This window comes from Tachyglossus aculeatus, chromosome 19 (genome assembly GCF_015852505.1).
Source record: "Tachyglossus aculeatus isolate mTacAcu1 chromosome 19, mTacAcu1.pri, whole genome shotgun sequence".
Classification (NCBI taxonomy): domain Eukaryota; kingdom Metazoa; phylum Chordata; class Mammalia; order Monotremata; family Tachyglossidae; genus Tachyglossus; species Tachyglossus aculeatus.
Genome location: NC_052084.1, coordinates 14877949 through 14899502, shown reverse-complemented (window position 1 = coordinate 14899502; position 21554 = coordinate 14877949). Strand labels below are relative to the sequence as shown.

Here is a 21554-nt window from a genome sequence, read left to right as displayed (position 1 = left end):
AACAATAATAATAATATAACAATATATACAATTACATTATTATTGTTATAACACGTTATAATATACAATATTATTCTAGTGTCATAATAATAATAATTTAACAACATATACAATTATTATTGTATTACGACATGTTATAATATACAATATTATTCTAGTGTTATAATAATAATAATTTAACAATATATACAATTATTATTGTATTATAACATGTTATGATAATATACAATGTTACAGTGTTATAACAATAATAATATAATAATATGTACAATTATATTATTGCTGTTATTATAACACATTATTGTAGTTGATAACAATAATAATGATATAATAATATATGCAATTATATTATTGTTGTTATTATTATAAACTAATAATATACAGTATTATTATAGTGCTATAATAATAATAGCATTTGTTAAGTGCTCACTATGTGCCAAACACTGCTCTAAGCGCTGGGGGAGATAAGCAGCATGGCTCAAGTGGGAAGAGCCCGGGCTTGGGAGTCAGAGGTCATGGGTTCTAATCCCGACTCCGCCGCTTGTCAGCTGGGTGACTTTGGGCGAGTCACTTCACTTCTCTGGGCCCCAGATCACGGCTCGAACTTTTCTGGCTGTCAAGATGGCCCACGTCTCCCGGGGGAACGGGAATTGAGGTAGGTTCCACATAAGCCATCGTGAAAACCTTTATGCGGCAAGTGGAAGGAAGCATGCGGAGCCTCTTCTGGAGGCAGAAAATAGCAGTAGGTTCAAGAAGAGTTTGGGAAAAGACGTGAAAGATGCTTACGCTAGAAGGGAAAATTGGGGATTTAGAGGAGAAAAGATTGATAAATTCAAAGGCGTAAGAAAGGTTGAGTTCCCTGAGGTATTTCTTACCAGAGGGAATGGGTGACGTCGTTAATCCTAATAATAATAATGGTACTTGTTAAGCGCTTACTATGTGCCAAGCACTGTTCTAAGCACTGGGGTAAATACAAGGTAACCAGGTTGTCCGACGTGGGGCTCGCAGTCTCAATCCCCATTTTACAGATGAGGTAACTGAGGCTCAGAGAAGTGACTTGCCCCAGGTCACACAGCTGACAAGCGGCGGAGCCGGGATTAGAATCCATGACCTCTGACTCCCAAGCCCGTGCTCTTTCCACTGAGCCGCGCTGCTTCTCCCAATATTTATTGAGCGCTTACTGTGTGCAGAGCACTGTACTAAGCGCTTGGGAAGTACAAGTCGGCAACACATAGAGACGGTCCCTACCCAACAACGGGCTCCTAATCTCTGCTAACGGGCTGGTGGGCCCCTTCCTCATCCAAGGAGGTCTCTTCTGTTCGCAGAAAGATTTCCAGGAAAAGAGAACCCACCGTTTCCTTAGCCCCCTGCCCTAGGCTCTAAGATCCCTCCCTCCCTTGAAATTCTCCCTCAGATCCTCAACCCTTCTGACCGTCCAAAGCTGGGTTATCTGGGTTGGAACTCATGTTTATTTCGGGGCCGAGGAGTTCTGGCTCAGAGGGGAGCGTGGAATCCGGAGAAGGGCACAGATCGGACATTCCAGGTTAATTATCTGAAATAAACACACACACGGAGAAGCGGCAAGGATCCCAATTCCGCCCTCGCCTGAACCTAGAAGAGGCGGCCCTGGGCTGCTTGGAGGGCAAGGCCGGAGCCTGGAGCTGTGCCCAAGCTGTGCCCACAAAGGGAAGGGGGGCGGTTTTGGTCCTGTGTGATCCCCCTCAAAGACTCCCCGCTCCCAATCCATCTCCCAACCGGTCCAGGATCCGGCCTGCCTCTCCCCGGCCCCGCTCTGGCACATCGGATAGCCCTCTTTCTCGGTCCGTACTCTCCGCGACGGAGTCTTCACCCCCGGCGCTCAGACAAGGCTCAGCCTGGACGGTCCGGTCCCAGGGGTGTCCGCAGACCCCCCGGCCCAGAGGTGAACGCAGGTCATGAGCATATCAAACAGGAGCAGCTTGAAGAAAAGGAGTCGGATGGTCCCCAGGAGCAGAGCCTGGGAGCGGCTCTGAGGCCCTGCGGGAGAAGGCAGACCAACTCTTAATTAGCAGTGATAATAATGATCATAATTGTGGTGTTCTCTGAGGGAGGTCATCTCATTCAGCCCCTTGCCTCCAAGCGAGTCCCCCTCCTAAACCATTCCAGGAAGGTTTCCTAACTGTGAAGGCTAACTGTCTCTATATGTTGCCAACTTGGACTTCCCAAGCGCTTAGTCCAGTGCTCTGCACACAGTAAGCGCCCAATAAATACGATTGATTGATTACCTCCTTCCCTTCCCCACAGCACCTGTATATATGTTTGCACATATTTCTTACTCTATTTATTTTACTGGTACATATCTATGCTACTTATTTTATTTTGTGAGTATGTTTGGTTTTGTTCTCTGTCTCCCCCTTTTAGACTGTGAGCCCACTGTTGGGTAGGGACTGTCTCTATATGTTGCCAGCTTGGACTTCCCAAGCGCTTAGTACAGTGCTCTGCACACAGTAAGCGCCCAATAAATACGATTGATTGATTATCTCCTTCCCTTCCCCACAGCACCTGTATATCTGTTTGTACATATTTCTTACTCTATTTTACTGGTACATATCTATTCTACTTATTTTATTTTGTGAGTGTGTTTGGTTTTGTTCTCTGTCTCCCCCTTTTAGACTGTGAGCCCACTGTTGGGTAGGGACTGTCTCTCTGTGTTGCCAGCTTGGACTTCCCAAGCGCTTAGTACGGTGTTCTGCACACAGTAAGCGCTCAATAAATGCGATTGATTGATTGATTGATTCCAGGAAAGAAGGCTCCCCCAACTCTTTCAGTCCCTTCTTCCGGGGAATCCTATCTTTTCCCGCCGGAAGTTCTTCCTGGACCTCAAGTCAGGGTCTGCCCCGGCCCTTTGATTGGTCCGCCGTCTTCAGGAGTCGGAGCGCCTGGCTCCCTGAGGCCCTGTCCTCCCCCGCCTCCCTTCCTAGAGCAGATCCAGACCTACGCTGCCGCCCACAGCCAGCGTTCCCAAGTCCCTGGCAGTGCCCTGGCTCACCTCGGTGGTCCTCCTTCGAGCACGCCTGTCCCCTGGGCTGAGCTGTTGGGCACACAAAAGATACGATGAGTCTCAGAGTCCATCATACTCACCCTGCCCACCTCTCCCAGGAAGCTGTGGCCCTTAGGGGAGCTCAAATGCCCCAGGAAACCCACATCGGGGGCCGGTTCCCCCCCATCTAAAACCATTCCCCCCCTTGCAGACACGTTTCCAGTCCCTCCTGCCACTCACACGCCCGCACGCTGCCCTCCGCAGCTACTCAGGACAGGGGAGATGAAGAGATCAAAGAGGCAGAGATGCAAAGCAAGAAGAAGAGAGCTGTGGGGAAGCGAGGTGAGGCAAATAGAGGCAGGAGAGGTGGGGCCCAAAAAGGGTCCACCACTAACCCTTCAGTTCCATGTGGCGAAGAGTCTGGTCCCCCCACGTGTCAGGGGGTCATCCTGGTGGTGAAGTGCCGTCGAAGAGCTAGAGGAGGATGGACAGAGGCGGGAGAAGGGAAGAAGGAGCCGGGGAGAGAGGAAGAAGGAAAAAGAAAAAGAAAGAAGGAATGCAGAGAGTTAGAAAATAGAAGAGATGGAGAGAAACAGAGGAAAGGAGAGGGGCAATGGGGAAGGAAGAGAAGGGAGAAAGGCGAGGCCCTGGAACCGGCTCCGTCCTGCCAACGTCTTCTTTCATTCATTCATTCCTTCGTATTTATTGAGCGCTTACTGTGTGCAGAGCACTGTACTAAGCGCTTGGGAAGTCCAAGTTGGCAACGTATAGAGACGGTCCCTACCCAACAGTGGGCTCACAGTCTAGAAGGGGGAGACAGAGAACAGAACAAAACATATTAACAGAATAAAATAGAGTAATAAATACGTACAAACGTATATACATATATACAGGTGATATACATATATACAGGTGACTAGGCTGGACAGAGCCCAGCGACTCTGGACATCATCATCATCATCAATCGTATTTATTGAGCGCTTACTATGTGCAGAGCACTGTACTAAGCGCTTCTTACCTGGCAGCCTTAGGGGCTGGGTGCTCCAGCTCTGGGTACCGCGCGTGGGCGTGGCATGGCACACGAGGGCCTCCCAGGTGGCGAGATCCTCGGTGGGCAAAGAGAGCCGAGCCAGGGCGCTCCAGGTGCCATCGGGGGCCCGGATGGAGCCGTAGGAGAAGGAGTCCAGGGCGCTGCCGTTGGCCGTCGAGAACCAGACGGGCAGAGCGGCGTCCGGTGAGACGTCAGAGACCAGGCACACGACCAGGGTCTGCCGTTGTCCATTCACCAGCATGGTCAGAGGAGGGGCCAGGGTGGGGAAAGGGACAGCAGACACACCTGAAAACAATGGGGAAAGTGGCACCTGTATATATGTATATATGTTTGTACATATTTATTACTCTATTTTACTTGTACATATCTATTCTATTTATTTGATTTTGTTAGTATGTTTGGTTTTGTTCTCTGTCTCCCCCCTTTAGACTGCGAGCCCACTGTTGGGTAGGGACTGTCTCTATATGTTGCCAACTTGTACTTCCCAAGCGCTTAGTCCAGTGCTCTGCACACAGTAAGCGCTCAATAAATACGATTGATGATGATGATGATGATTTATTTATTTTACTTGTACATATCTATTCTATTTATTTTATTTTGTCAGTATGTTTGGTTTTGTTCTCTGTCTCCCCCCTTTAGACTGCGAGCCCACTGTTGGGTAGGGACTGTCTCTAGATGTTGCAAACTTGTACTTCCCAAGCGCTTAGTCCAGTGCTCTGCACACAGTAAGCACTCAATAAATACGATTGATGATGATGATGATTTATTTATTTTACTTGTACCCATCTATTCTATTTATTTTATTTTGTTAGTATGTTTGGTTTTGTTCTCTGTCTCCCCCTTCTAGACTGTGAGCCCACTGTTGGGTAGGGACTGTCTCTACATGTTGCCAACTTGTACTTCCCAAGCGCTTAGTATAGTGCTCTGCACACAGTAAGCGCTCAATATGATTGATTGATTGATCATCAACAGTATTAATTATTAGAGAGACAGCTACTGCGAGCAAAGCACTGTATGTTAGAAATGAGGGTTCCGTCCTCCTCTCAAGGAGCTTACAGCGTGAGAAGCAGCATGGCTCAGTGGAAAGATCATGGGCTTTGGAATCAGAGGTCATGGGTTCGAATCCTGGCTCCGCCACATGTCTGCTGTGTGACCTTGGGCAAGTCACTTAACTTCTCTGAGCCTCAGTTACCTCATCTGTAAAATGGGGATTAAGACTGTAAGCCCCACGTGGGACAACCTGATCACTTTGTACCCCCCCAGCGCTTAGAACAGTGCTTTGCACATAGTAAGTGCTTAACAAATGCCAACATTATTATTATTATTATTATTATTACAGTCTAGCACGGGAGCCAAAGACGCGTAAGGAAATGAATATACTATCTAGTAAGGGTATGAGATCGTAGATTAAAAATTAAAGCCGTGAATAACTCAGTGACACATGAATAGATAAGTGCTGAGGTAGCGGAGGGGATGGCAAGATCAGGACGGAGGGAGGATTCATCTGGGAATGGCTTTTCAGAAAGGCTGTGAAGAAGGGGAGGAACGTGGATTGGGGAAACTGAGAGGGGAGGGCCCTCCGGGGAGTGGGCGAAGCGAGAGAGGACAGGAGTAGGTGAGTGTGAATGCTTGGTTTTGGTTTGATGAGAGAAGTGTTGGAGTGGGGTAATGTTGTGTTCCAGTTGGTGCTCAGAGCGATGTTTGTTAAACTGTAATAATAATAATAGTAATCATCATCATCAATCGTATTTATTGAGCACTTACTCTGTGCAGAGCACTGTACTAAGCGCTTGGGAAGTACAAGTTTGCAACACACAGAGACAGTCCCTACCCAACAGTGGGCTCACAGTCTAAAAGGGGGAGACAGAGAACAAAACCAAGCATACTAACAAAATAAAATAAATAGTAATGTTATTTGTTAAACACTTACTATGTGCCAAGCACTATACTCAGCACTGGGATAACACAGTCAGATCAGACATAGTCCCTGTCCCACGTGGGGCTCACGGTCTAAGTATGGAGGACAGGTATCGAATCCCCATTTTGCAGAAACCGAGGCACCTGAGCAGTTAAGTGACTTGCCCGAGGTCACACGGCAGGCAAGCGGCAGAGCCAGGAGTAGAACCCAGGTGTCCTGGCTCCCAGGCCTGGGCGCTTTCCACTAAGCCTCGCCGCTTCTGTATTTCAGAGAGATTGGAGCAAGTGAGGAGGCCGTTGGAGAACTCCAGAGGGAAGACAATGAAGGCTTGAACCAGGATCATCATCATCATCATCATCAATCGTATTTATTGAGCGCTTACTATGTGCAGAGCACTGGACTAAGCGCTTGGGAAGTACAAATTGGCAACACACAGAGACAGTCCCTACCCAACAGTGGGCTCACAGTCTAAAAGGGGGAGACAGAGAACAAAACCAAACATACTAACAAAATAAAATAGAGTAGATATGTACAAATAAATTAAATAGAGTAAAAAAAATATGTACAAACATATATACATACATACAGGTGCTGTGGGGAAGGGAGGGAGGTAAGATGGGGGGATGGAGAGGGGGACGAGGGGGAGAGGAAGGATGCCTTCGGGAACACTCAACGGTTGAAAGGTGAGGAGGGGAGGAAGACCAAATCGAGGAAGTTGAGAAGGAGCAGTCAGAGAGGAAGGGTGAAAAGCAGCAGTGCGCTGTCCGCAAAACCAAGCGCTTAGTACAGTGCTCTGCACATAGTAAGCGCTCAATAAATACGGTTGATGAAAACCCAGGTTGGAGGTTTTTAGCAGGACACCGGCTGTGGTCAAGGCAGCAGAGGTCAAGGAGGATTGGGCAGAGAAGAGACCATCATCAGATTGCCAGTAGCTACCCACCCTGCTCAAATCCTGAAAGCTGGGTGTCCCCCACAAACCCCATTCCAAGGGAGGGAAGCGGAGGTTCCGTTGAGGACTCCAGGGGAGCAGGGAAGGGGAGATGGGAAGCGGGTCGGATGGTTTCCCCAAGGATCGGGGGTCCCGTTCACCCTTCCCTCCCTCTCAGTCAGCCAATCGTATTTATTGAGCCCTTACCTTGTGCAGAGCTGTACTAAGTGCCTGGGAGGGTACAACAATACAGCAGATACATTCCCTGCCCACAACGAGCTCACAGTCTAGAGGGGCTGACAGATATTAAAAGAAATAAGTAAATGACAGCTATGGACGTGAAGCACGTTTCTGCGGGGAAGTTGCCTCCCACTGGAGGAAGAGAGGCCCCCGGCGGGGGGCAGAGAAGCAGAAGGGAGACTCACCGGGCAGAAGCGGGAGGGCGGGAGAACCCCAGACCAGGAGCAGGGGCAGCAGCCAGGGCAGGGACATAGTGCGTGGGCCCCCTGCCCGCCCTGGGAGAGGCCGAGAGCAGACAGCTGCGGTCCCAGGGTGGCCGGGAGTAGGGCACAGGGCCTCGCTTGGCACAAACCCCCAGAAAACCACCTTCCAACCCACAACCCCAGCTGCACTGCTACTACTCAGCATAGGGGAGTTGGTTCCCAGGGCTTGGTTTGTCCCTCCCCCACCCCCCTGGAGCTCAGTCTTTCCTCCCTCTCCCTCGACAGAAGCAGAGCCCCCTCCTCTGATTTCTTCGCCAAAGAGCCGAGACCCTCCTTGTCAGGCCCCTTCTTCCCCGGGACCTCCCCCTCATTCAGTCGCCATCACTGCACCCTCACCCTCTGAGGAACGGCTCAGAGCTCAAGCCTCAAGGTGCTTAGTGCCCTAGGGAAGAGGGGACATGAATTTTACCTGGGGAAAGCGTGGTGGATTCCTCTCCCATTGCTAAGTGAAATTCCTTAAAATGTTCATTCTCAGTCTCCTCTTCCCCCTCCCATCCCCTTACCGTAGGGGTTCCTCAAGGGTCAGTTCTTGGTCCCCTTCTGTTCCCAATCTACACTCCCTCGGTGAACTCATTCGCTCCCACGCCTTCAACTATCACCTCTACCGTGATGACACCCAAATCTACATTCAATCGTATTTATTGAGCGCTTACTGTGTGATGATAATGATGATGGTATTTGTTAAGCGCTTACTATGTGCAAAGCACTGTTCTAAGCGCTGGGGAGGTTACAAGGGGATCAATTTGTCCCACGTGGGGCTCACGGTCTTAATCCCCATTTTACAGATGAGGTAACTGGGGCACAGAGAAGCGAAGTGACTTGCCCAAAGTCACACAGCTGACAATTGGTGGAGTTGGGATTGAACCCATGACCTCCGACTCCAAAGCCCGGGCTCTTTCCACTGAGCCACGCTGCTTCTCTGTGTGCAGAGCACTGTACTAAGCACTTGGGAAATACAAGGAGGCAACATATAGAGACGGTCCCTACCCAACAACGGGCTCACATGGGCATGCCCCTCTGGAATAAAAGCTTGTTGTGGGCAGGGAACATGTCCACCAACTCTGTTATACTGTATTCTCACAAGCACTTAGTACAATGCTCTGCACACACAGTAAGCTCTCATGCTTTGCACATAGTAAATGCTTAATAAATGCCATTATTATTATTAAATATGATTCATTCATTCATTCAGTCATATTTATTGAGCGCTGTGTGCAGAGCACTGTACTAAGCGCTTGGGAAGTACAAGTTGGCAACATGTAATAATAATGATAGCATATATTAAGCACTTACTATGTGCAAAGCACTGTTCTAAGTGTTGGGGAGATTACAAGGTGATCAGGTTGTCCCACGGGGGGCTCACAGTCTTAATCCCCATTTTACAGATGAGGTAACTGAGGCCCAGAGAAGCTAAATAACTTGCCCAAAGTCACACAGCTGACAATTGGCGGGGCCGGGATTAGAACCCACGACCTCCGACTCCAAAGCCTGGGCTTTTTCCAATGAGCCACGCTGCTTCTCATATGGACAATATAGAGATGGTCCCTGCCCAACAGCGGGCTCACAGTCTATCGATTGATTGATTGATCGATTGGGAACCACAGTCTCTAACTCTCCCAATGCTCTTCCTCACAACTGAAGTCTAGTCTAGTAGTCCCTTCAAGGCCCTACTGAGAGCTCACCTCCTCCAGGAGGCCTTCCCAGACTGAGCTTCTTCCTTCCTCTCCCCCCATCCCCCTCTCCATCTCCCTTATCTTTCCTCCTTCCCTTCCCCACAGCACCTGTACATATGTATATATGTTTGTACATATTTATTACTCTATTTATTTACCTTACTTGTACCTATCTATCCTATTTATTTTATTTTGTTAGTATGTTTGGTTTTGTTCTCTGTCTCCCCCTTCTAGACTGTGAGCCCGCTGTTGGGTAGGGACTGTCTCTATGTGTTGCCGACTTGTACTTCCCAAGAGCTTAGTACAGCGCTCTGCACACAGTAATCGCTCAATAAATACGACTGATTGATTGATAGGGCAAGTTGCTTCACTTCTCTGGGCCTCAGTTCCCTCATCTGTAAAATGGGGATGAAGGCTGTGAGCCCCAAGTGGAACAACTTAATAACCTTGTATCTAGCGTAGCGTAGAACAGTGCTTTGCACATAGTGAGTGCTCAATAAATGCCATTATTATTATTATATTGTTATATTATATTAATAATTATATTATTATATGTTGCCAACTTGTACTTCCCAAGCGCTTAGTACAGTGCTCTGCATACAGTAAGCGCGCAATAAATACAATTGATTGATTGATTGACTGTATCAATCTGGGCGCTTAGCACATAATAATCAATCAATCGTATTTATTGAGCGCTTACTGTGTGCAGAGCACTGGACTAAGCGCTTGGGAAGTACAAGTTGGCAACATATAGAGATGGTCCCTACCCAACAGCGGGCTCACAGTCTAGAAGGGGGAGACAGAGAACAAAACCAAACATACTAACAAAATAAAATAAATAGAATAGATAGGTACAAGTAAAATAAATAGAGTAATAACTATGTACAAACATATATACATCTATGCAGGTGCTGTGGGGAAGGGAAGGAGGTAAGATGGGGGGGATGGAGAGGGGGACGAGGGGGAGAGGAAGGAAGGGGCTCAGTGTGGGAAGGCCTCCTGGAGGAGGTGAGCTCTCAGCAGGGCCTTGAAGGGAGGAAGCGCTTAACAGATACCAACATAATTGTTAATTATGCCCAGCGGGCCGCTCCTCCATCAAACGCGCCTTCTTCCCCCCCCCATTGTAGCAGGCCTTGGTATGATCCGCTCCCCCAATTTCCCCCCCCGCGGGGCGTGGGCCTTGGTATGACCCAGCCGACCGGAAGTCCTCGCCCGGTGAGGGCGGAAGTGACGTCATCGCGCCCTCCATTGCCAGGGCCGTGGGCGGCCCACACCCATCGAAATATGGCCTAATCCAGTGCTCCGCACACACTCAGCGCTCAATAAATGCCCTTGAATGAATGAATGAATGTGAAGCATTGTGGCTCAGTGGAAAGAGCCCGAGCTTTGGAGTCAGAGGTCGTGGGTTCGAATCCCGACCCCGCCAATTGTCAGCTGGGTGACTTCGGGCAAGTCACTTCTCTGGGCCTCAGTGACCTCGTCTGCAAAATGGGGATGAAGACTGGGAGCCCCACGTGGGACAACCTGATGATGATAATAATAATGGCGCTTAGGACAGTGCTTTGCACATAGGAAGCGCTCAATAAATGCCATCATTCATTATAATAATCGTATTGAGTGCTTACTGTGTGCAGAGCACTGTACTAAGCGCTTGGGAAGTACAAGTTGGCAACATAATATAATGATTAATATAATAATATAATAATAATAATGATGGCATTTATTGAGCGCTCACTATGTGCAAAGCACTGTTTTACACGCCGGGGAGGTTACAGGGTGATCAGGTTGTCCCACGGGGGCTCACAGGCTTCATCCCCATTTTCCAGATGGGGTCACTGAGGCCCAGAGAAATCAAGTGACTTGCCCAAAGTCACACAGCTGACAATTGGCGGAGCAGGGATTTGAACCCATGACCTGACTCCAAAGCCCGTGCTGTTTCCACTGAGCCATGCTGCTTCTCTGATCACCTTGTAACCTCCCCAGCGCTTAGAACAGTCCTTTGCACATAGTAAGGGCTTAATAAATGCCATCATTATTATTCTGTGCCTCAGTTCCCTCATCTGTAAAATGGGGATGAAGACTGTGAGCCCCCCGTGGGACAAACTGATCACCTTGTAACCTCCCCAGCGCTTAGAACAGTGCCTTGCACTGAATAAGTGCTTAATAAATGCCATTATTATTATATTATGAATGAATGACGCGGCTTCAGGTTACAGGAGTGAAAGCAGAGAAACTGTTTCCAAGTTTCATCCGCTGACGGACCCAGAACACTAACGCTAACCTTCTCCCTGGACCTCCATCAGTGTGTCTCACTGCTGACCTCTCATCCACGCCCTCCCTCCTCATTAATGACTCCCCCCCGACTTTGAAGGCACGCTTCCTCCAAGAGGCCTTCCCTGTTTTTAAGCCTACCTGTCATCTTCTCCCTCTTGCATCACCCCAATTTGCCCCCTTTACTCACCCCCCCCAACAACCCCACAGCATTTACGTACACGTCTGTGCTCCATTTTTTTAATATAATGTGCCTCCCCCTCTGCGCCATAAGCTCGTTGTGGGCAGGGAATGTGTCCGTTATAATGTACTTTTCCAAGCGTTAAGTACAGTGGTTTGCACAAAGTGAGCCCTCAAAAGATAATAATAATGGCATTTGTTAAGCATTTACTATGTGCAAAACACTGTTCTAAGGGCTGAGGAGGATACAAGATGATCAGGTTGTCCCACAGGGGGCTCACAGTCTTAATCCCCATTTTACAGATGAGGTAACAGCCTCAAGCCAAAAGTCACACGGCTGACAAGTGGCAAGAGCCGGGATTTGAATCCATGACCTCTGACTCCCAAGCTTGGGCTCTTTCCACTGAGCCACGCTGCTTCTCTAAATACTCTAAAAGAATCTAAAAGATACGACTGAATGAATGACCCGGCCTGCCGTAACCTAGTGAGGGCAACAAGTTCAGTCAAGGCTGGTCCTTTGCCCTTTTCTTTATTAAGGAAATGGCATTCCCCCTGCCCCTCAGGCCTATCCCCACTCCAGCCTAGGAGACAAAATAGCCCCCTCCATGGAGCCCTCAGGGATTCAAGTGGCGGCCATCTGCCTCCACAGTTGGGGCTTTTGGCAAGTAGACTCAGGCAATTAATTCCCCCAGTCCCTAATGGGATTTTGGGATGGGAGGATTACAAGCAGCCCTGGGAGAACATTCTGCCCCTCTCCACCGTCACCCCCCACCACTAGTGACTTAGCTCAGGCCAGGATTGGATCCAGTGCCAGAATTCTGGCCCGTGCCAAGCTCTGCGATGCCCCGCTGCCCACGTCAAACACCAATCTCTAGCACAAGAGAAGGAACTACAGGGTGAAGCCAACAGGCCTCGAACCCTGAGGCATAATCCGGCTGCAACAGTGTAGCAGCCTGGAAGCTCACTCGTTGGGGGGAGGGTAGGGGCAAGGAAAATGGGAGTTAGTACCAGCCAGCGTCCCCCAAGCACCCACTGGGGTACAAGATTGGGGCCAATGGCAGATTAGTCACCCCATTTTCCCAAGCTTGTTCTTACTATACAACCTGTGGAAACACTATATGAAAACGGCACCTTGCAGTGCGGGAACTTTCTCCAGCTCAAATGCTGGGTGCCCATTTCTATTTCTAAAATCGAATAGGCTTCTCCTGTATTAAATGCCCGATGGCCCATTCGAACTGAGCCCCATGTGGGACAGGGACTGTGTCTGCTCTCACTTTGTTTCTACCCCAGGGTTTACTGGGGTGCTTGGCACACAGTAAGTACTTAAATACCATTAAAAAAAAAAAAGGAATCCAAACACAGTTTTTAGAAAATTAATTCCTCATCGAGAACCACCCCAGCACCTGAAACAGAACATCGCTTGTAGGTCTGAAACCCCAGTGCAAGCGCACACGAATTTGGCCCGGGGATCTCAGGTTCAAGTCCAAGTCTCAAATATCGGGCTTAGCCTGGCTGTTTTGTGCCAGGGTTCGCCACTGCACGAGCGGAAGTTTTACGGATCAACGCTTGGCCCAAACTGCGGGGACGACGTGGAGCAGTTCACCGCCAACTCCACACGTGACAAACCCCGCTGCCCTCCACAGTCCACGGTCCCGGGTGTTCGAGGCACGGATTTCCAGTCTGTGCTGGGCTGGAAAATGTTTTGGGGCCCAAGGTCAATGACGACGCTGTGTTTAACACTGTAACCGTCGGGCGGGTTCCCCACGGTCAAAAGATTGTTTCTCGGGAGGCGGGGCCCCAGCCCGGGAAAGAGAGAGAATTTTCCACTCAGCTGAAACGGTCACACACGTCCTCCTGAGAATTAATCTCCCAAGTGAGAGAAGGGCTGGAATGCTTCAGGACTGGAATAGGGGAGGTCAGGACTTCTCACCCCCCACAGTTCCCAAAGATCCAGTGTAAAGTATCTTCTTTGTGAGGGCACTAGATGTTTACTGTGAACGCCAATACAACTCACCAACAGCCTCAACCTTTGGCCATCCTGGAGAGTGAGAGAAAAGGAGCTGTGTTATTAGCAGCCCGTCACAATCTGGGAAGGTAGTGTCAGAAAATGAGGATGGGGCTCAGTTCTTCACAATCTTTTCCGAATACCACCTGTCCGTATTCAGGCCTGTCCATCTCCTTGAGGGACCCCGTTTTATTCTGAGCAGTCCCACAAACTGCTGCTTTTTCAAAGTGCCCCTGGTTCCCTCCAGAGCAGCAGAGTAGAAACACAATGGACAAAATGGCCAAGAGATCTTCTCTTTGCTCCCAGATTTTCTGTCAGTTAGTTTGGCAGAATTGACAGAAATGGAAACCCTTGGGAGTTTCCTCCAAAACCTTTCAGGGTCACCACTTCCAACACATCAAATACCTGCTTTGTGCCCAGAACCCAGCGAATGTGTTCCAGGGTCCCTGAAAGACCCCCGAGCCGCTGGGCTGGGTGGGCCTTACACCCAGCTTTTCATCACCCCAATTACCTTGGAGTTGAGTTTCATTCTTTCCATGAAGGAACTCATAGGATAAAAAGGACAATCCCAGACAGACGTGTGTGGAACCCACTATGCTAAATGCTTCCCCCACAGGGTTTTGTTTCCTCTGATTTCTTTCCCCTTTGCATAAAGGGAGAAGATGCACAAAGGAGAATACAAGCAAACCAAGAGGGAGAGGAGTTAAAAATGGCCTTTTCCACTAAGGTCAGGCCCACCGCTTCCAGCCTTGTTGTGGCTGGGGGTGGGGGGTGCAGAAAGCGCCCTGTCCTCACCTGGAACTAGTTGAGCTGCCGGATGAGCTGGTTGATGCTCTCGCCCTGGTATCCCGGTTTGCCCATCTCCTTGAGGAAGCCCATTTTATTCTGGGCGGCGTGACGGGCCACCGACAGAGGGAACGGACACAGGAACCGGGTCATCTCCTGGAAGTGTTTGCCCGTCGAGTAGATTTCGTGAATGAGGTCTTCTAGGCAAATGACTCCAAACTTCCCTGGAAAACACATGGGGCATCGGTCGGCCCCCCAGACGGCTCCACCTCTTCTTCCTGCCCCCTGTGACCGCCAGCCCCGCTACCCCGGGTGCCCAGTTGTTCTCATCCCGGGCCTCACCTAAATGCTTCTCGATCAGGGCGTTGTCCGTCAGAGGGACGAGCTTCTTGTCGATTCGGGTCTGGCCTCGTTTGAGAATGAGCTCGCGGACAGACTTTAGGTTGGGGTAGCTGTGCCGGGGGAAGACAATGAAGCAATTCTGCCTGTCCTTTTCTTCCCCAGACCTCGGCTGAATCAACCCCGACTCTTCCCGATTCACATTCCTTCTCTCTTTCTGGAGTCGAACGCCCCTCTCCCTCCGCTCACTTTCGTTTTGAGAAAAGGAACCCAGCACCACACCACTCAACTCCACTATCAAAACAATGAACGATAGTCATTGACTGTCCGAGTGCAGAGCACTTGGGAATACCAACTAAGGAAAGACGAGTTCTCAAATGACCCCCCAGGGAGACGCACAAAAAACGTTCACTGTGATGAGTGGAGTCTCCACAGCTTCCACCCTACTAACAACCACCCAGCAAAACTGGAGGCTCCCACCCTGACAACAATGCCAACCCTTGTTAAGTGTTTACTACGTGTCAAGCGGGTTCTAAGGGCTGGGGTAGATACAAATTAATCAGATTGGACCCAGTCCCTGTCCCACAGTGACTTCACAGTCTAAGTTGGAGGGAGGAAGATCTAACCCCCATTTTGCAGCTGATCAACGGTACTTATTGAGCACTTGGTACTAAGCGCTTGGGAGAGTACAGTGCAACAGAATTAGCAGACACATTCCCTGCCCATAACAAGCTGACAGTCCAGAGGCATAGATGGACATTTACATAAGTAATTACAAATACATAAAGACAAAGTGCTGTGGAGATGAGGAAACTGAGGCCCAGGGAAGTGAAGTGACGGGTCCAAGGTCAAACAGCAGGCAATTAGCTGGGATTAGAATTCAGGCCCTCTGACTTCCAGGCCTGTGGTCTTTTTCCCCCAGGTCACGCTGCTTCTCTCTGCTTTCTCTCACTCTTAGAGGCAACAAACGTATCGCTTCACCCCAAAGAGCCCCTCTGGGTGACTCTTCAACTCTCCACACACTTCCCAAATAGCCTCCCTTCCCCAAGTGATAGAGTATCAACAAACACAAGGGCCCACAATAGCCCATGAGCATTCTTCCGATTGCTCGTTACAGTGAGGTTTCACCCGTACACTAGCACTTCCCTTTGGCAAATGCCTTTCTTTACACCATCAAGTTTAGCAAAGAGGGCCTGGGCACGCTCACTCACTGGTTTTGGAGATTTTCTGCTCCCTTCCTACTTCCCCTGAGGGCTGATGTGTCACTGTGCAGCCCACAGTGATGGCCCCCCACCCTTGGCCAAGGGGCTTCCTCTCACGTATGGGTGGAAACATCTCTGCTAGTTCTTTTGTATTGTATTCTCCCAAGCGCTTAATACAGTGTCGTGCACAAACTAAGCGCTCAATAAATTCCATGTACTGTTCTGGGGAAGCTCACCCACCCATCACACACTACCCTCACCAACCATCCCCCTGCCACGTGCTTAGCCTGTAGGTAGGGCACAGGAAACAGGGGAAAAAATAAATAACAAGGAAAGAGATGTACACCCCCCCTTCTTTTTCCATACCCGGCACCCAGAATCCCACCCTCCGACCCACCCGTCCCCAACTCACCCCCAGGCCACGTAAGGCTCCACTATCCGCAGCATCTTTATGGAACTGGCCGTCATCTTGACAAAAACCCCGCTGAAGATCTTGCTCAGCCTCAGGAACTCAATGACCTTCTTCACACGCAGGCTCACTCCCTGGATTCTGAAGGAAAGAGGATGCAGAAGTCAGGCTCTCCGGGGGTGCCCCCTCATCACCAGCAGGGAGGTCCCAGGCCCCAGGTGTTGCCGGGTTCTGCTCAAAAGGCCCGGCCCCAGCAACCTCAGCCATCTCCCTCCAGGCCAGGACTAGCCGCCAAACTTTTCATCTCACACCCCAACAGAAGACCTTCGGGGTCCCAGCTGGGTGGAAAGGAACAGAGGGACCCCATGAGAAGAGGCATCCTGCACTCACTTTCAGCACCGTCTCTAGCCCCCCGGTCCAGGGGGGAGTGACTCCCATGACTGGCTGCCCCAGAAGACGCTTAGAAAAGTGTTTTGCACATAGTAAGCACTTAAATTCCATCACTATTACTCATACAGCACAACCCCAGACAGTACCTGGGGCAGTCTCCACAGATGGATACAGGGATGGCAGAGCTGCCGTCTGGCCCCAGGCTGGGGCCGGAGGAGGTCTGAAAAGAGGAACGGTGGCTAGGCAGACCGCCCTATCCTTCCCTGACATACCTGACCCAAGAACGGGCACACTGCTTTGTGGAGGAAAAAAAAAAAACCACGGATCCAATCAGGTAACGTGGCCTGACTTAAGCTTCTTGTGGGCAGGGACTCTTGTACTTTCCCAAGCACTTAGTATTCATTCAGTCGTACTCGCCCAAGCGCTTAATATTCATACAGTCATACGTGCTGAGCACTTACTGTGTTTTGAGCACTGCAGTAAGTGCTTGGCAGAATATAACAATAAATAGACAATTCCCCTACCCACAAAGGGCTTACAGTCAGTGCTTTGCATAGAGCCCAGGCCTAAGAGTCAGAAGGACCTGGGTTCTAATCCTGGCTCCACCACATATCTGCTTGGTAACCTTGGGCAGGTCACTTCACTTCTCTGCGCCTCCGTTACCTCATCTGTAAAATGGGGGTGAGGCTTTGAGCCCCATTTGGGACAGGGACACAGGAACTGTGTCCATCCTGATTAACTTGTATCTACCCCAGTACCAGGCACATACTAAGCACTAAACAAATACTGTTTTTTGGGTTTTTTTTTTTAAAAAAGAAGCACTCAATAAATACCACTGATTGACTGAGACCCTTGGAGTCAGATTGGTCATTCTAGCCCGGAAGATGGCATGGGATCTTACTCTTTGATGCGGACTACAAAGACCAGCGGGTGCCCCTCGGGCATTTCCAATCCTCTAGGCTTCACTTTCAGGCGCTGGAGCCGCACCTCGTCGCGTTGTTGGCGCTGGGCATCGTGAACAAATGTCTCAAGTCTCTTGAACTTGATCTGTTTCCCTCTTTGAAGCTAGAGAAAATCAAGAGAGCATTAAAACCCACCATTTCGACAGTGCTGAAAATTGACCCCCCCAATCATTAAGACACCAAGAATTTACAATCTAATGGGGAATCGCAAAACAGATGGGACATAAACAGTAGTGAGAGTCTGTTGGATGCGATGAAATACTGATGACTAGTAGGTGGATTTGGGTTACTCAGGAAAGCCGGGTGCACTGACAGGAAAAGATCAAGCACAGAAGAGGAGGAAAGGGAGGGTGCTTGGAACAAAAGAGGAAGCAAGGAGAGGTGGAGGAGAAAGGGAGGCTGGTTTTCTATATTTACTATTTATTTTATTAATGATGTATATATAGCCACAGTTCTATTTACTCTGATGGTATTGACACATATCTACTTGTTTTGTTGTCTGTCTGCCCCTTCTAGACTGTGAGCCCACTGTTGGGTAGGGACTGTCTCCAGCATGGCTCAATGGAAAGAGCACGGGCTTTGGAGTCAGAGGTCATGGGTTCGAATCTCAGCTCCGCCACGTGTCTGCTGTGTGACCTTGGGCAAGTCACTTAGCTTCTCTGAGCCTCAGTTACCTCATCTGTAAAATGGGGATTAAGTCTGTGAGCCCCACGTGGGACAACCTGATCACTTTGTATCCCCCCAAGCGCTTACAACAGTGCTTTGCACATAGTAAGCGCTTAACAAATGCCAACATCATTTATTTATGTTGCCGATTTGTACTTCCCAAACGCTTACTACGGTGCTCTGCACCCAACAGGCGCTCAATAAACACAACTGAATGAATAAACGGTTAGGTAGGAATAACACGACCACCAGAAGTTTGTAGGTAAACCGCTAGGCAACAAAGAGCTATGCAAGAATCTAAGATGATAGGGCAACATCAGTTTGTTGGAAGAGAAGCAACAAGGAGATTTTTGCAGTTGTTTAAATCAATCAATCAATCGTATTTATTGAGCGCTTACTGTGGGAAGTCCAAGTTGGCAACATATAGAGACAGTCCCTACCCAACAGTGGGCTCACGGTCTAAAAGGGGGAGACGGAGAACAAAACCAAACATACCGAAAACTTTGCTTACTGTGAAGGCGAGAAAATGAAACTCGGATGTATTTAATTGAAACAATCTTCAAAGGCAAGGCAATGAAATGCAAATCATCATCATCAATCGTATTTACTGAGCGCTTACTGTGTGCAGAGCACTGCACAAAGCGCTTGGGAAGTACAAGTTGGCAACATCTAGAGTCAGTCCCTACCCAACAGTGGGCTCACAGTCTAAAAGGGGGAGACAGAGAACAAAACCAAACATACTAACAAAATAAATAGAATAGATATGTACAAATAAAATAAATAAATAGAGTAACAAATCATCATCATCATCAATCGTATTTATTGAGCGCTTACTATGTGCAGAGCACTATACTAAGCGCTTGGGAAGTACAAATTGGCAACATCTAGAGACAGTCCCTACCCAACAGCGGGCTCACAGTCTAAAAGGGGGAGACAGAGAACAAAACCAAACATACTAACAAAATAAAATAAATAGAATAGATATGCACAAGTAAAATAAATAGAGTAACAAATCATCATCATCAATCGTATTTATTGAGCGCTTACTATGTGCAGAGCACTGCACTAAGCGCTTGGGAAGTCCAAGTTGGCAACATATAGAGACAGTCCCTACCCAACAGTGGGCTCACAGTCTAAAAGGGGGAGACAGACAACAAAACCAAACATACTAACAAAATAAAATAAATAGAATAGATATGTACAAGTAAAATAAACAGAATAACAAATATGTACAAACATATATACATATATACAGGTGCAGTGGGGAAGGGAAGGAGGTAGGATGGGGGGATGGAGAGGAGGACGAGGGGGAGAGGAAGGAAGGGGCTCAGTGTGGGAAGGCCTCCTGGAGGAGGTGAGCTCTCAGTAGGGCCTTGAAGGGAGGAAGAGAGCTCGGCCCTCACCTTCCTCTTGTTCAGAAGTGCCTGTTTCGCCTGGTTGGCTTTGAAGGCCTGATACGCCTTTCTCTTCTTCAAGAGGTTCTCTGGGACCAGGGGGATCTTTCTCTGGGGTCTGGAAAATAAAAACGGACGCGATCATAACTAAAAAAGAAAAACTTAGACCAGGATGACGCGCTCTACCGTTCCTGGGCCAATCCCGATTTAACCTGGCCTTTTTCTCTGCTCCAGAGAAAAGCAGGTCCCCTCCCTTTAACCTGGTCTTTTTTTCTGCCCCAGAGAAAAGGCCAGTCATCATCATCATCAATCGTATTTATTGAGCGCTTACTGTGTGAAGAGCACTGTGCTAAGCGCTTGGGAAGTACAAATTGGCAACATATAAAGACGGTCCCCTCCCTGGCAATTTCCCCGCAAAAAGACCGAGAGATGGGGGAAGCAGCGTGGTTCAGTGGAAAGAGCATGGGCTTTGGAGTCAGAGGTCATGGGTTCAAATCCCGGCTCCGCCAATTGTCAGCTGTGTGACTTTGGGCAAGTCACTTCACTTCTTTGTGCCTCAGTTACCTCATCTGTAAAATGGGGATTAAGATTGTGAGCCCCACGTGGGACAACCTGATTGCCTTGAATCCCCCCAGCGCTTAGAACAGTGCTTTGCACATAGTAAGCGCTTAACAAATACCATCATTATTATTATTATTATTATTATTATTATCATTATTCCCGGGTAGTGCCCCCTTCCCATATGGCATCTGCAGACGGGCATCCCTCGCCCCAAAAGGCCAGAGGGCGACCAATCCTCCCCTCCCAAGCGTCCCCAAGCCCCATCCTTCCCCCTCAGGGCCGCAGCCCCGCGGATGGCTCTGGATGGTGGCCGCCCGCTCCCAGCTCTACCACTTACTCCGCCTCCGCCATCTTCCGCCCTTCACTTCCGCCACGCCTCCCTGGACGGAAGAAGGAGCGCCGCTCTACCTCACTCAAACGATAGAGTTGGCCCCCTAAGGGCGGGCTGCCCAAGCCACGGGAGGATCGCGACTCTATGGTCGGGGGGGCGCCCCCTAGCGGGGGGGGGGAACAGGCCACGCCTATTTTCCTTTACACCTCGTCATTCATTCATTCAATCGTATTTATTGAGCGCTTACTGTGCGCAGATTCATTCATTCAATCGTATTTATTGAATGAATATAGAGAAGCAGCGTGGCTCAGTGGAAAGAGCCCGGGCTTTGGGGTCAGAGGTCATGGGTTCGAATCCCGGCTCCACCACAAGTCTGCTGTGTGACCTTGGGCAAGTCACTTCACTTCTCTGAGCCTCAGTTCCCTCATCTGTAAAAATGGGGATTAAGACTGTGAGCCCCACGTGGGACAACTTGATCACATTGTATCCCCCCCCTCCCGCGCTTAGAATAGTGCTTTGCACATAGTAAGCGCTTAACAAATGCCATTATTGTTATTATTGAGCGCTTACTGTGCACAGATTCATTCATTCAATCGTATTTATTGAGCGCTTACTGTGCGCAGATTCATTCATTCAATCGTATTTATTGAGCACTCACTGTGTGCAGATTCATTCATTCAATCGTACTTATTGAGCGCTCACTGTGTGCAGATTCATTCATTCAATCATATTTATTGAGCGCTCACTGGGCGCAGATTCATTCATTCAATCGTATTTATTGAGCGCTTACTGTGCGCAGATTCATTCATTCAATCGTATTTATTGAGTGCTTACTGGGTGCAGATTCATTCATTCAATCGTATTTATTGAATGAATATAGAGAAGCGGCGTGGCTCAGTGGAAAGAGCCCGGGCTTTGGGGTCAGAGGTCATGGGTTCGAATCCCGGCTCCACCACAAGTCTGCTG

The 21554-nt window shown here is 49.0% G+C and overlaps 2 protein-coding genes across 2 annotated transcripts; both read right to left on the bottom strand.

Annotated features, from left to right (window-relative positions):
* Nucleotides 1–1484: 1484 nt before the first annotated feature.
* On the bottom strand, nt 1485–7408 carry PTCRA (pre T cell antigen receptor alpha). Its single transcript, XM_038761446.1, has 4 exons — nt 7342–7408; nt 4038–4355; nt 3029–3070; nt 1485–2016 (listed from the first exon to the last, which is right to left on the bottom strand). Exons 1-4 carry the CDS (start codon nt 7406–7408, stop codon nt 1859–1861), a joined length of 585 nt encoding a protein of 194 aa, XP_038617374.1. The 3' UTR covers nt 1485–1858.
* A 5492-nt stretch (nt 7409–12900) lies between these two features.
* Nucleotides 12901–20660, bottom strand: RPL7L1 (ribosomal protein L7 like 1). Its single transcript, XM_038761087.1, has 7 exons — nt 20595–20660; nt 19706–19814; nt 17576–17739; nt 16288–16425; nt 14677–14786; nt 14344–14558; nt 12901–13581 (listed from the first exon to the last, which is right to left on the bottom strand). The coding sequence occupies exons 1-6, from the start codon at nt 20606–20608 to the stop codon at nt 14350–14352; spliced, it is 744 nt and encodes a 247-aa protein (XP_038617015.1). The 5' UTR covers nt 20609–20660; the 3' UTR covers nt 12901–13581; nt 14344–14349.
* Nucleotides 20661–21554: the final 894 nt, after the last annotated feature.

What these genes read in the sequence shown, in the direction of transcription:
- PTCRA (XM_038761446.1), bottom strand. Translation starts at nt 7,408, where the DNA reads ATGTCCCTGCCCTGGCTGCTGCCCCTGCTCCTGGTCTGGGGTTCTCCC. An exon ending in CGCCCTCCCGCTTCTGCCCG is followed by an intron (nt 4,356 to 7,341) that starts GTGAGTCTCCCT and finishes CATTGTTTTCAG; the next exon opens with GTGTGTCTGCTGTCCCTTTC. An exon ending in CTCGAAGGAGGACCACCGAG is followed by an intron (nt 2,017 to 3,028) that starts GTGAGCCAGGGC and finishes CTTCTCCCGCAG; the next exon opens with GGCCTCAGAGCCGCTCCCAG.
- RPL7L1 (XM_038761087.1), bottom strand. An exon ending in TTTGTAGTCCGCATCAAAGA is followed by an intron (nt 16,426 to 17,575) that starts GTAAGATCCCAT and finishes TCTTTCCTTCAG; the next exon opens with AATCCAGGGAGTGAGCCTGC. An exon ending in CCTGATCGAGAAGCATTTAG is followed by an intron (nt 14,559 to 14,676) that starts GTGAGGCCCGGG and finishes TGTGTTTTCCAG; the next exon opens with GGAAGTTTGGAGTCATTTGC.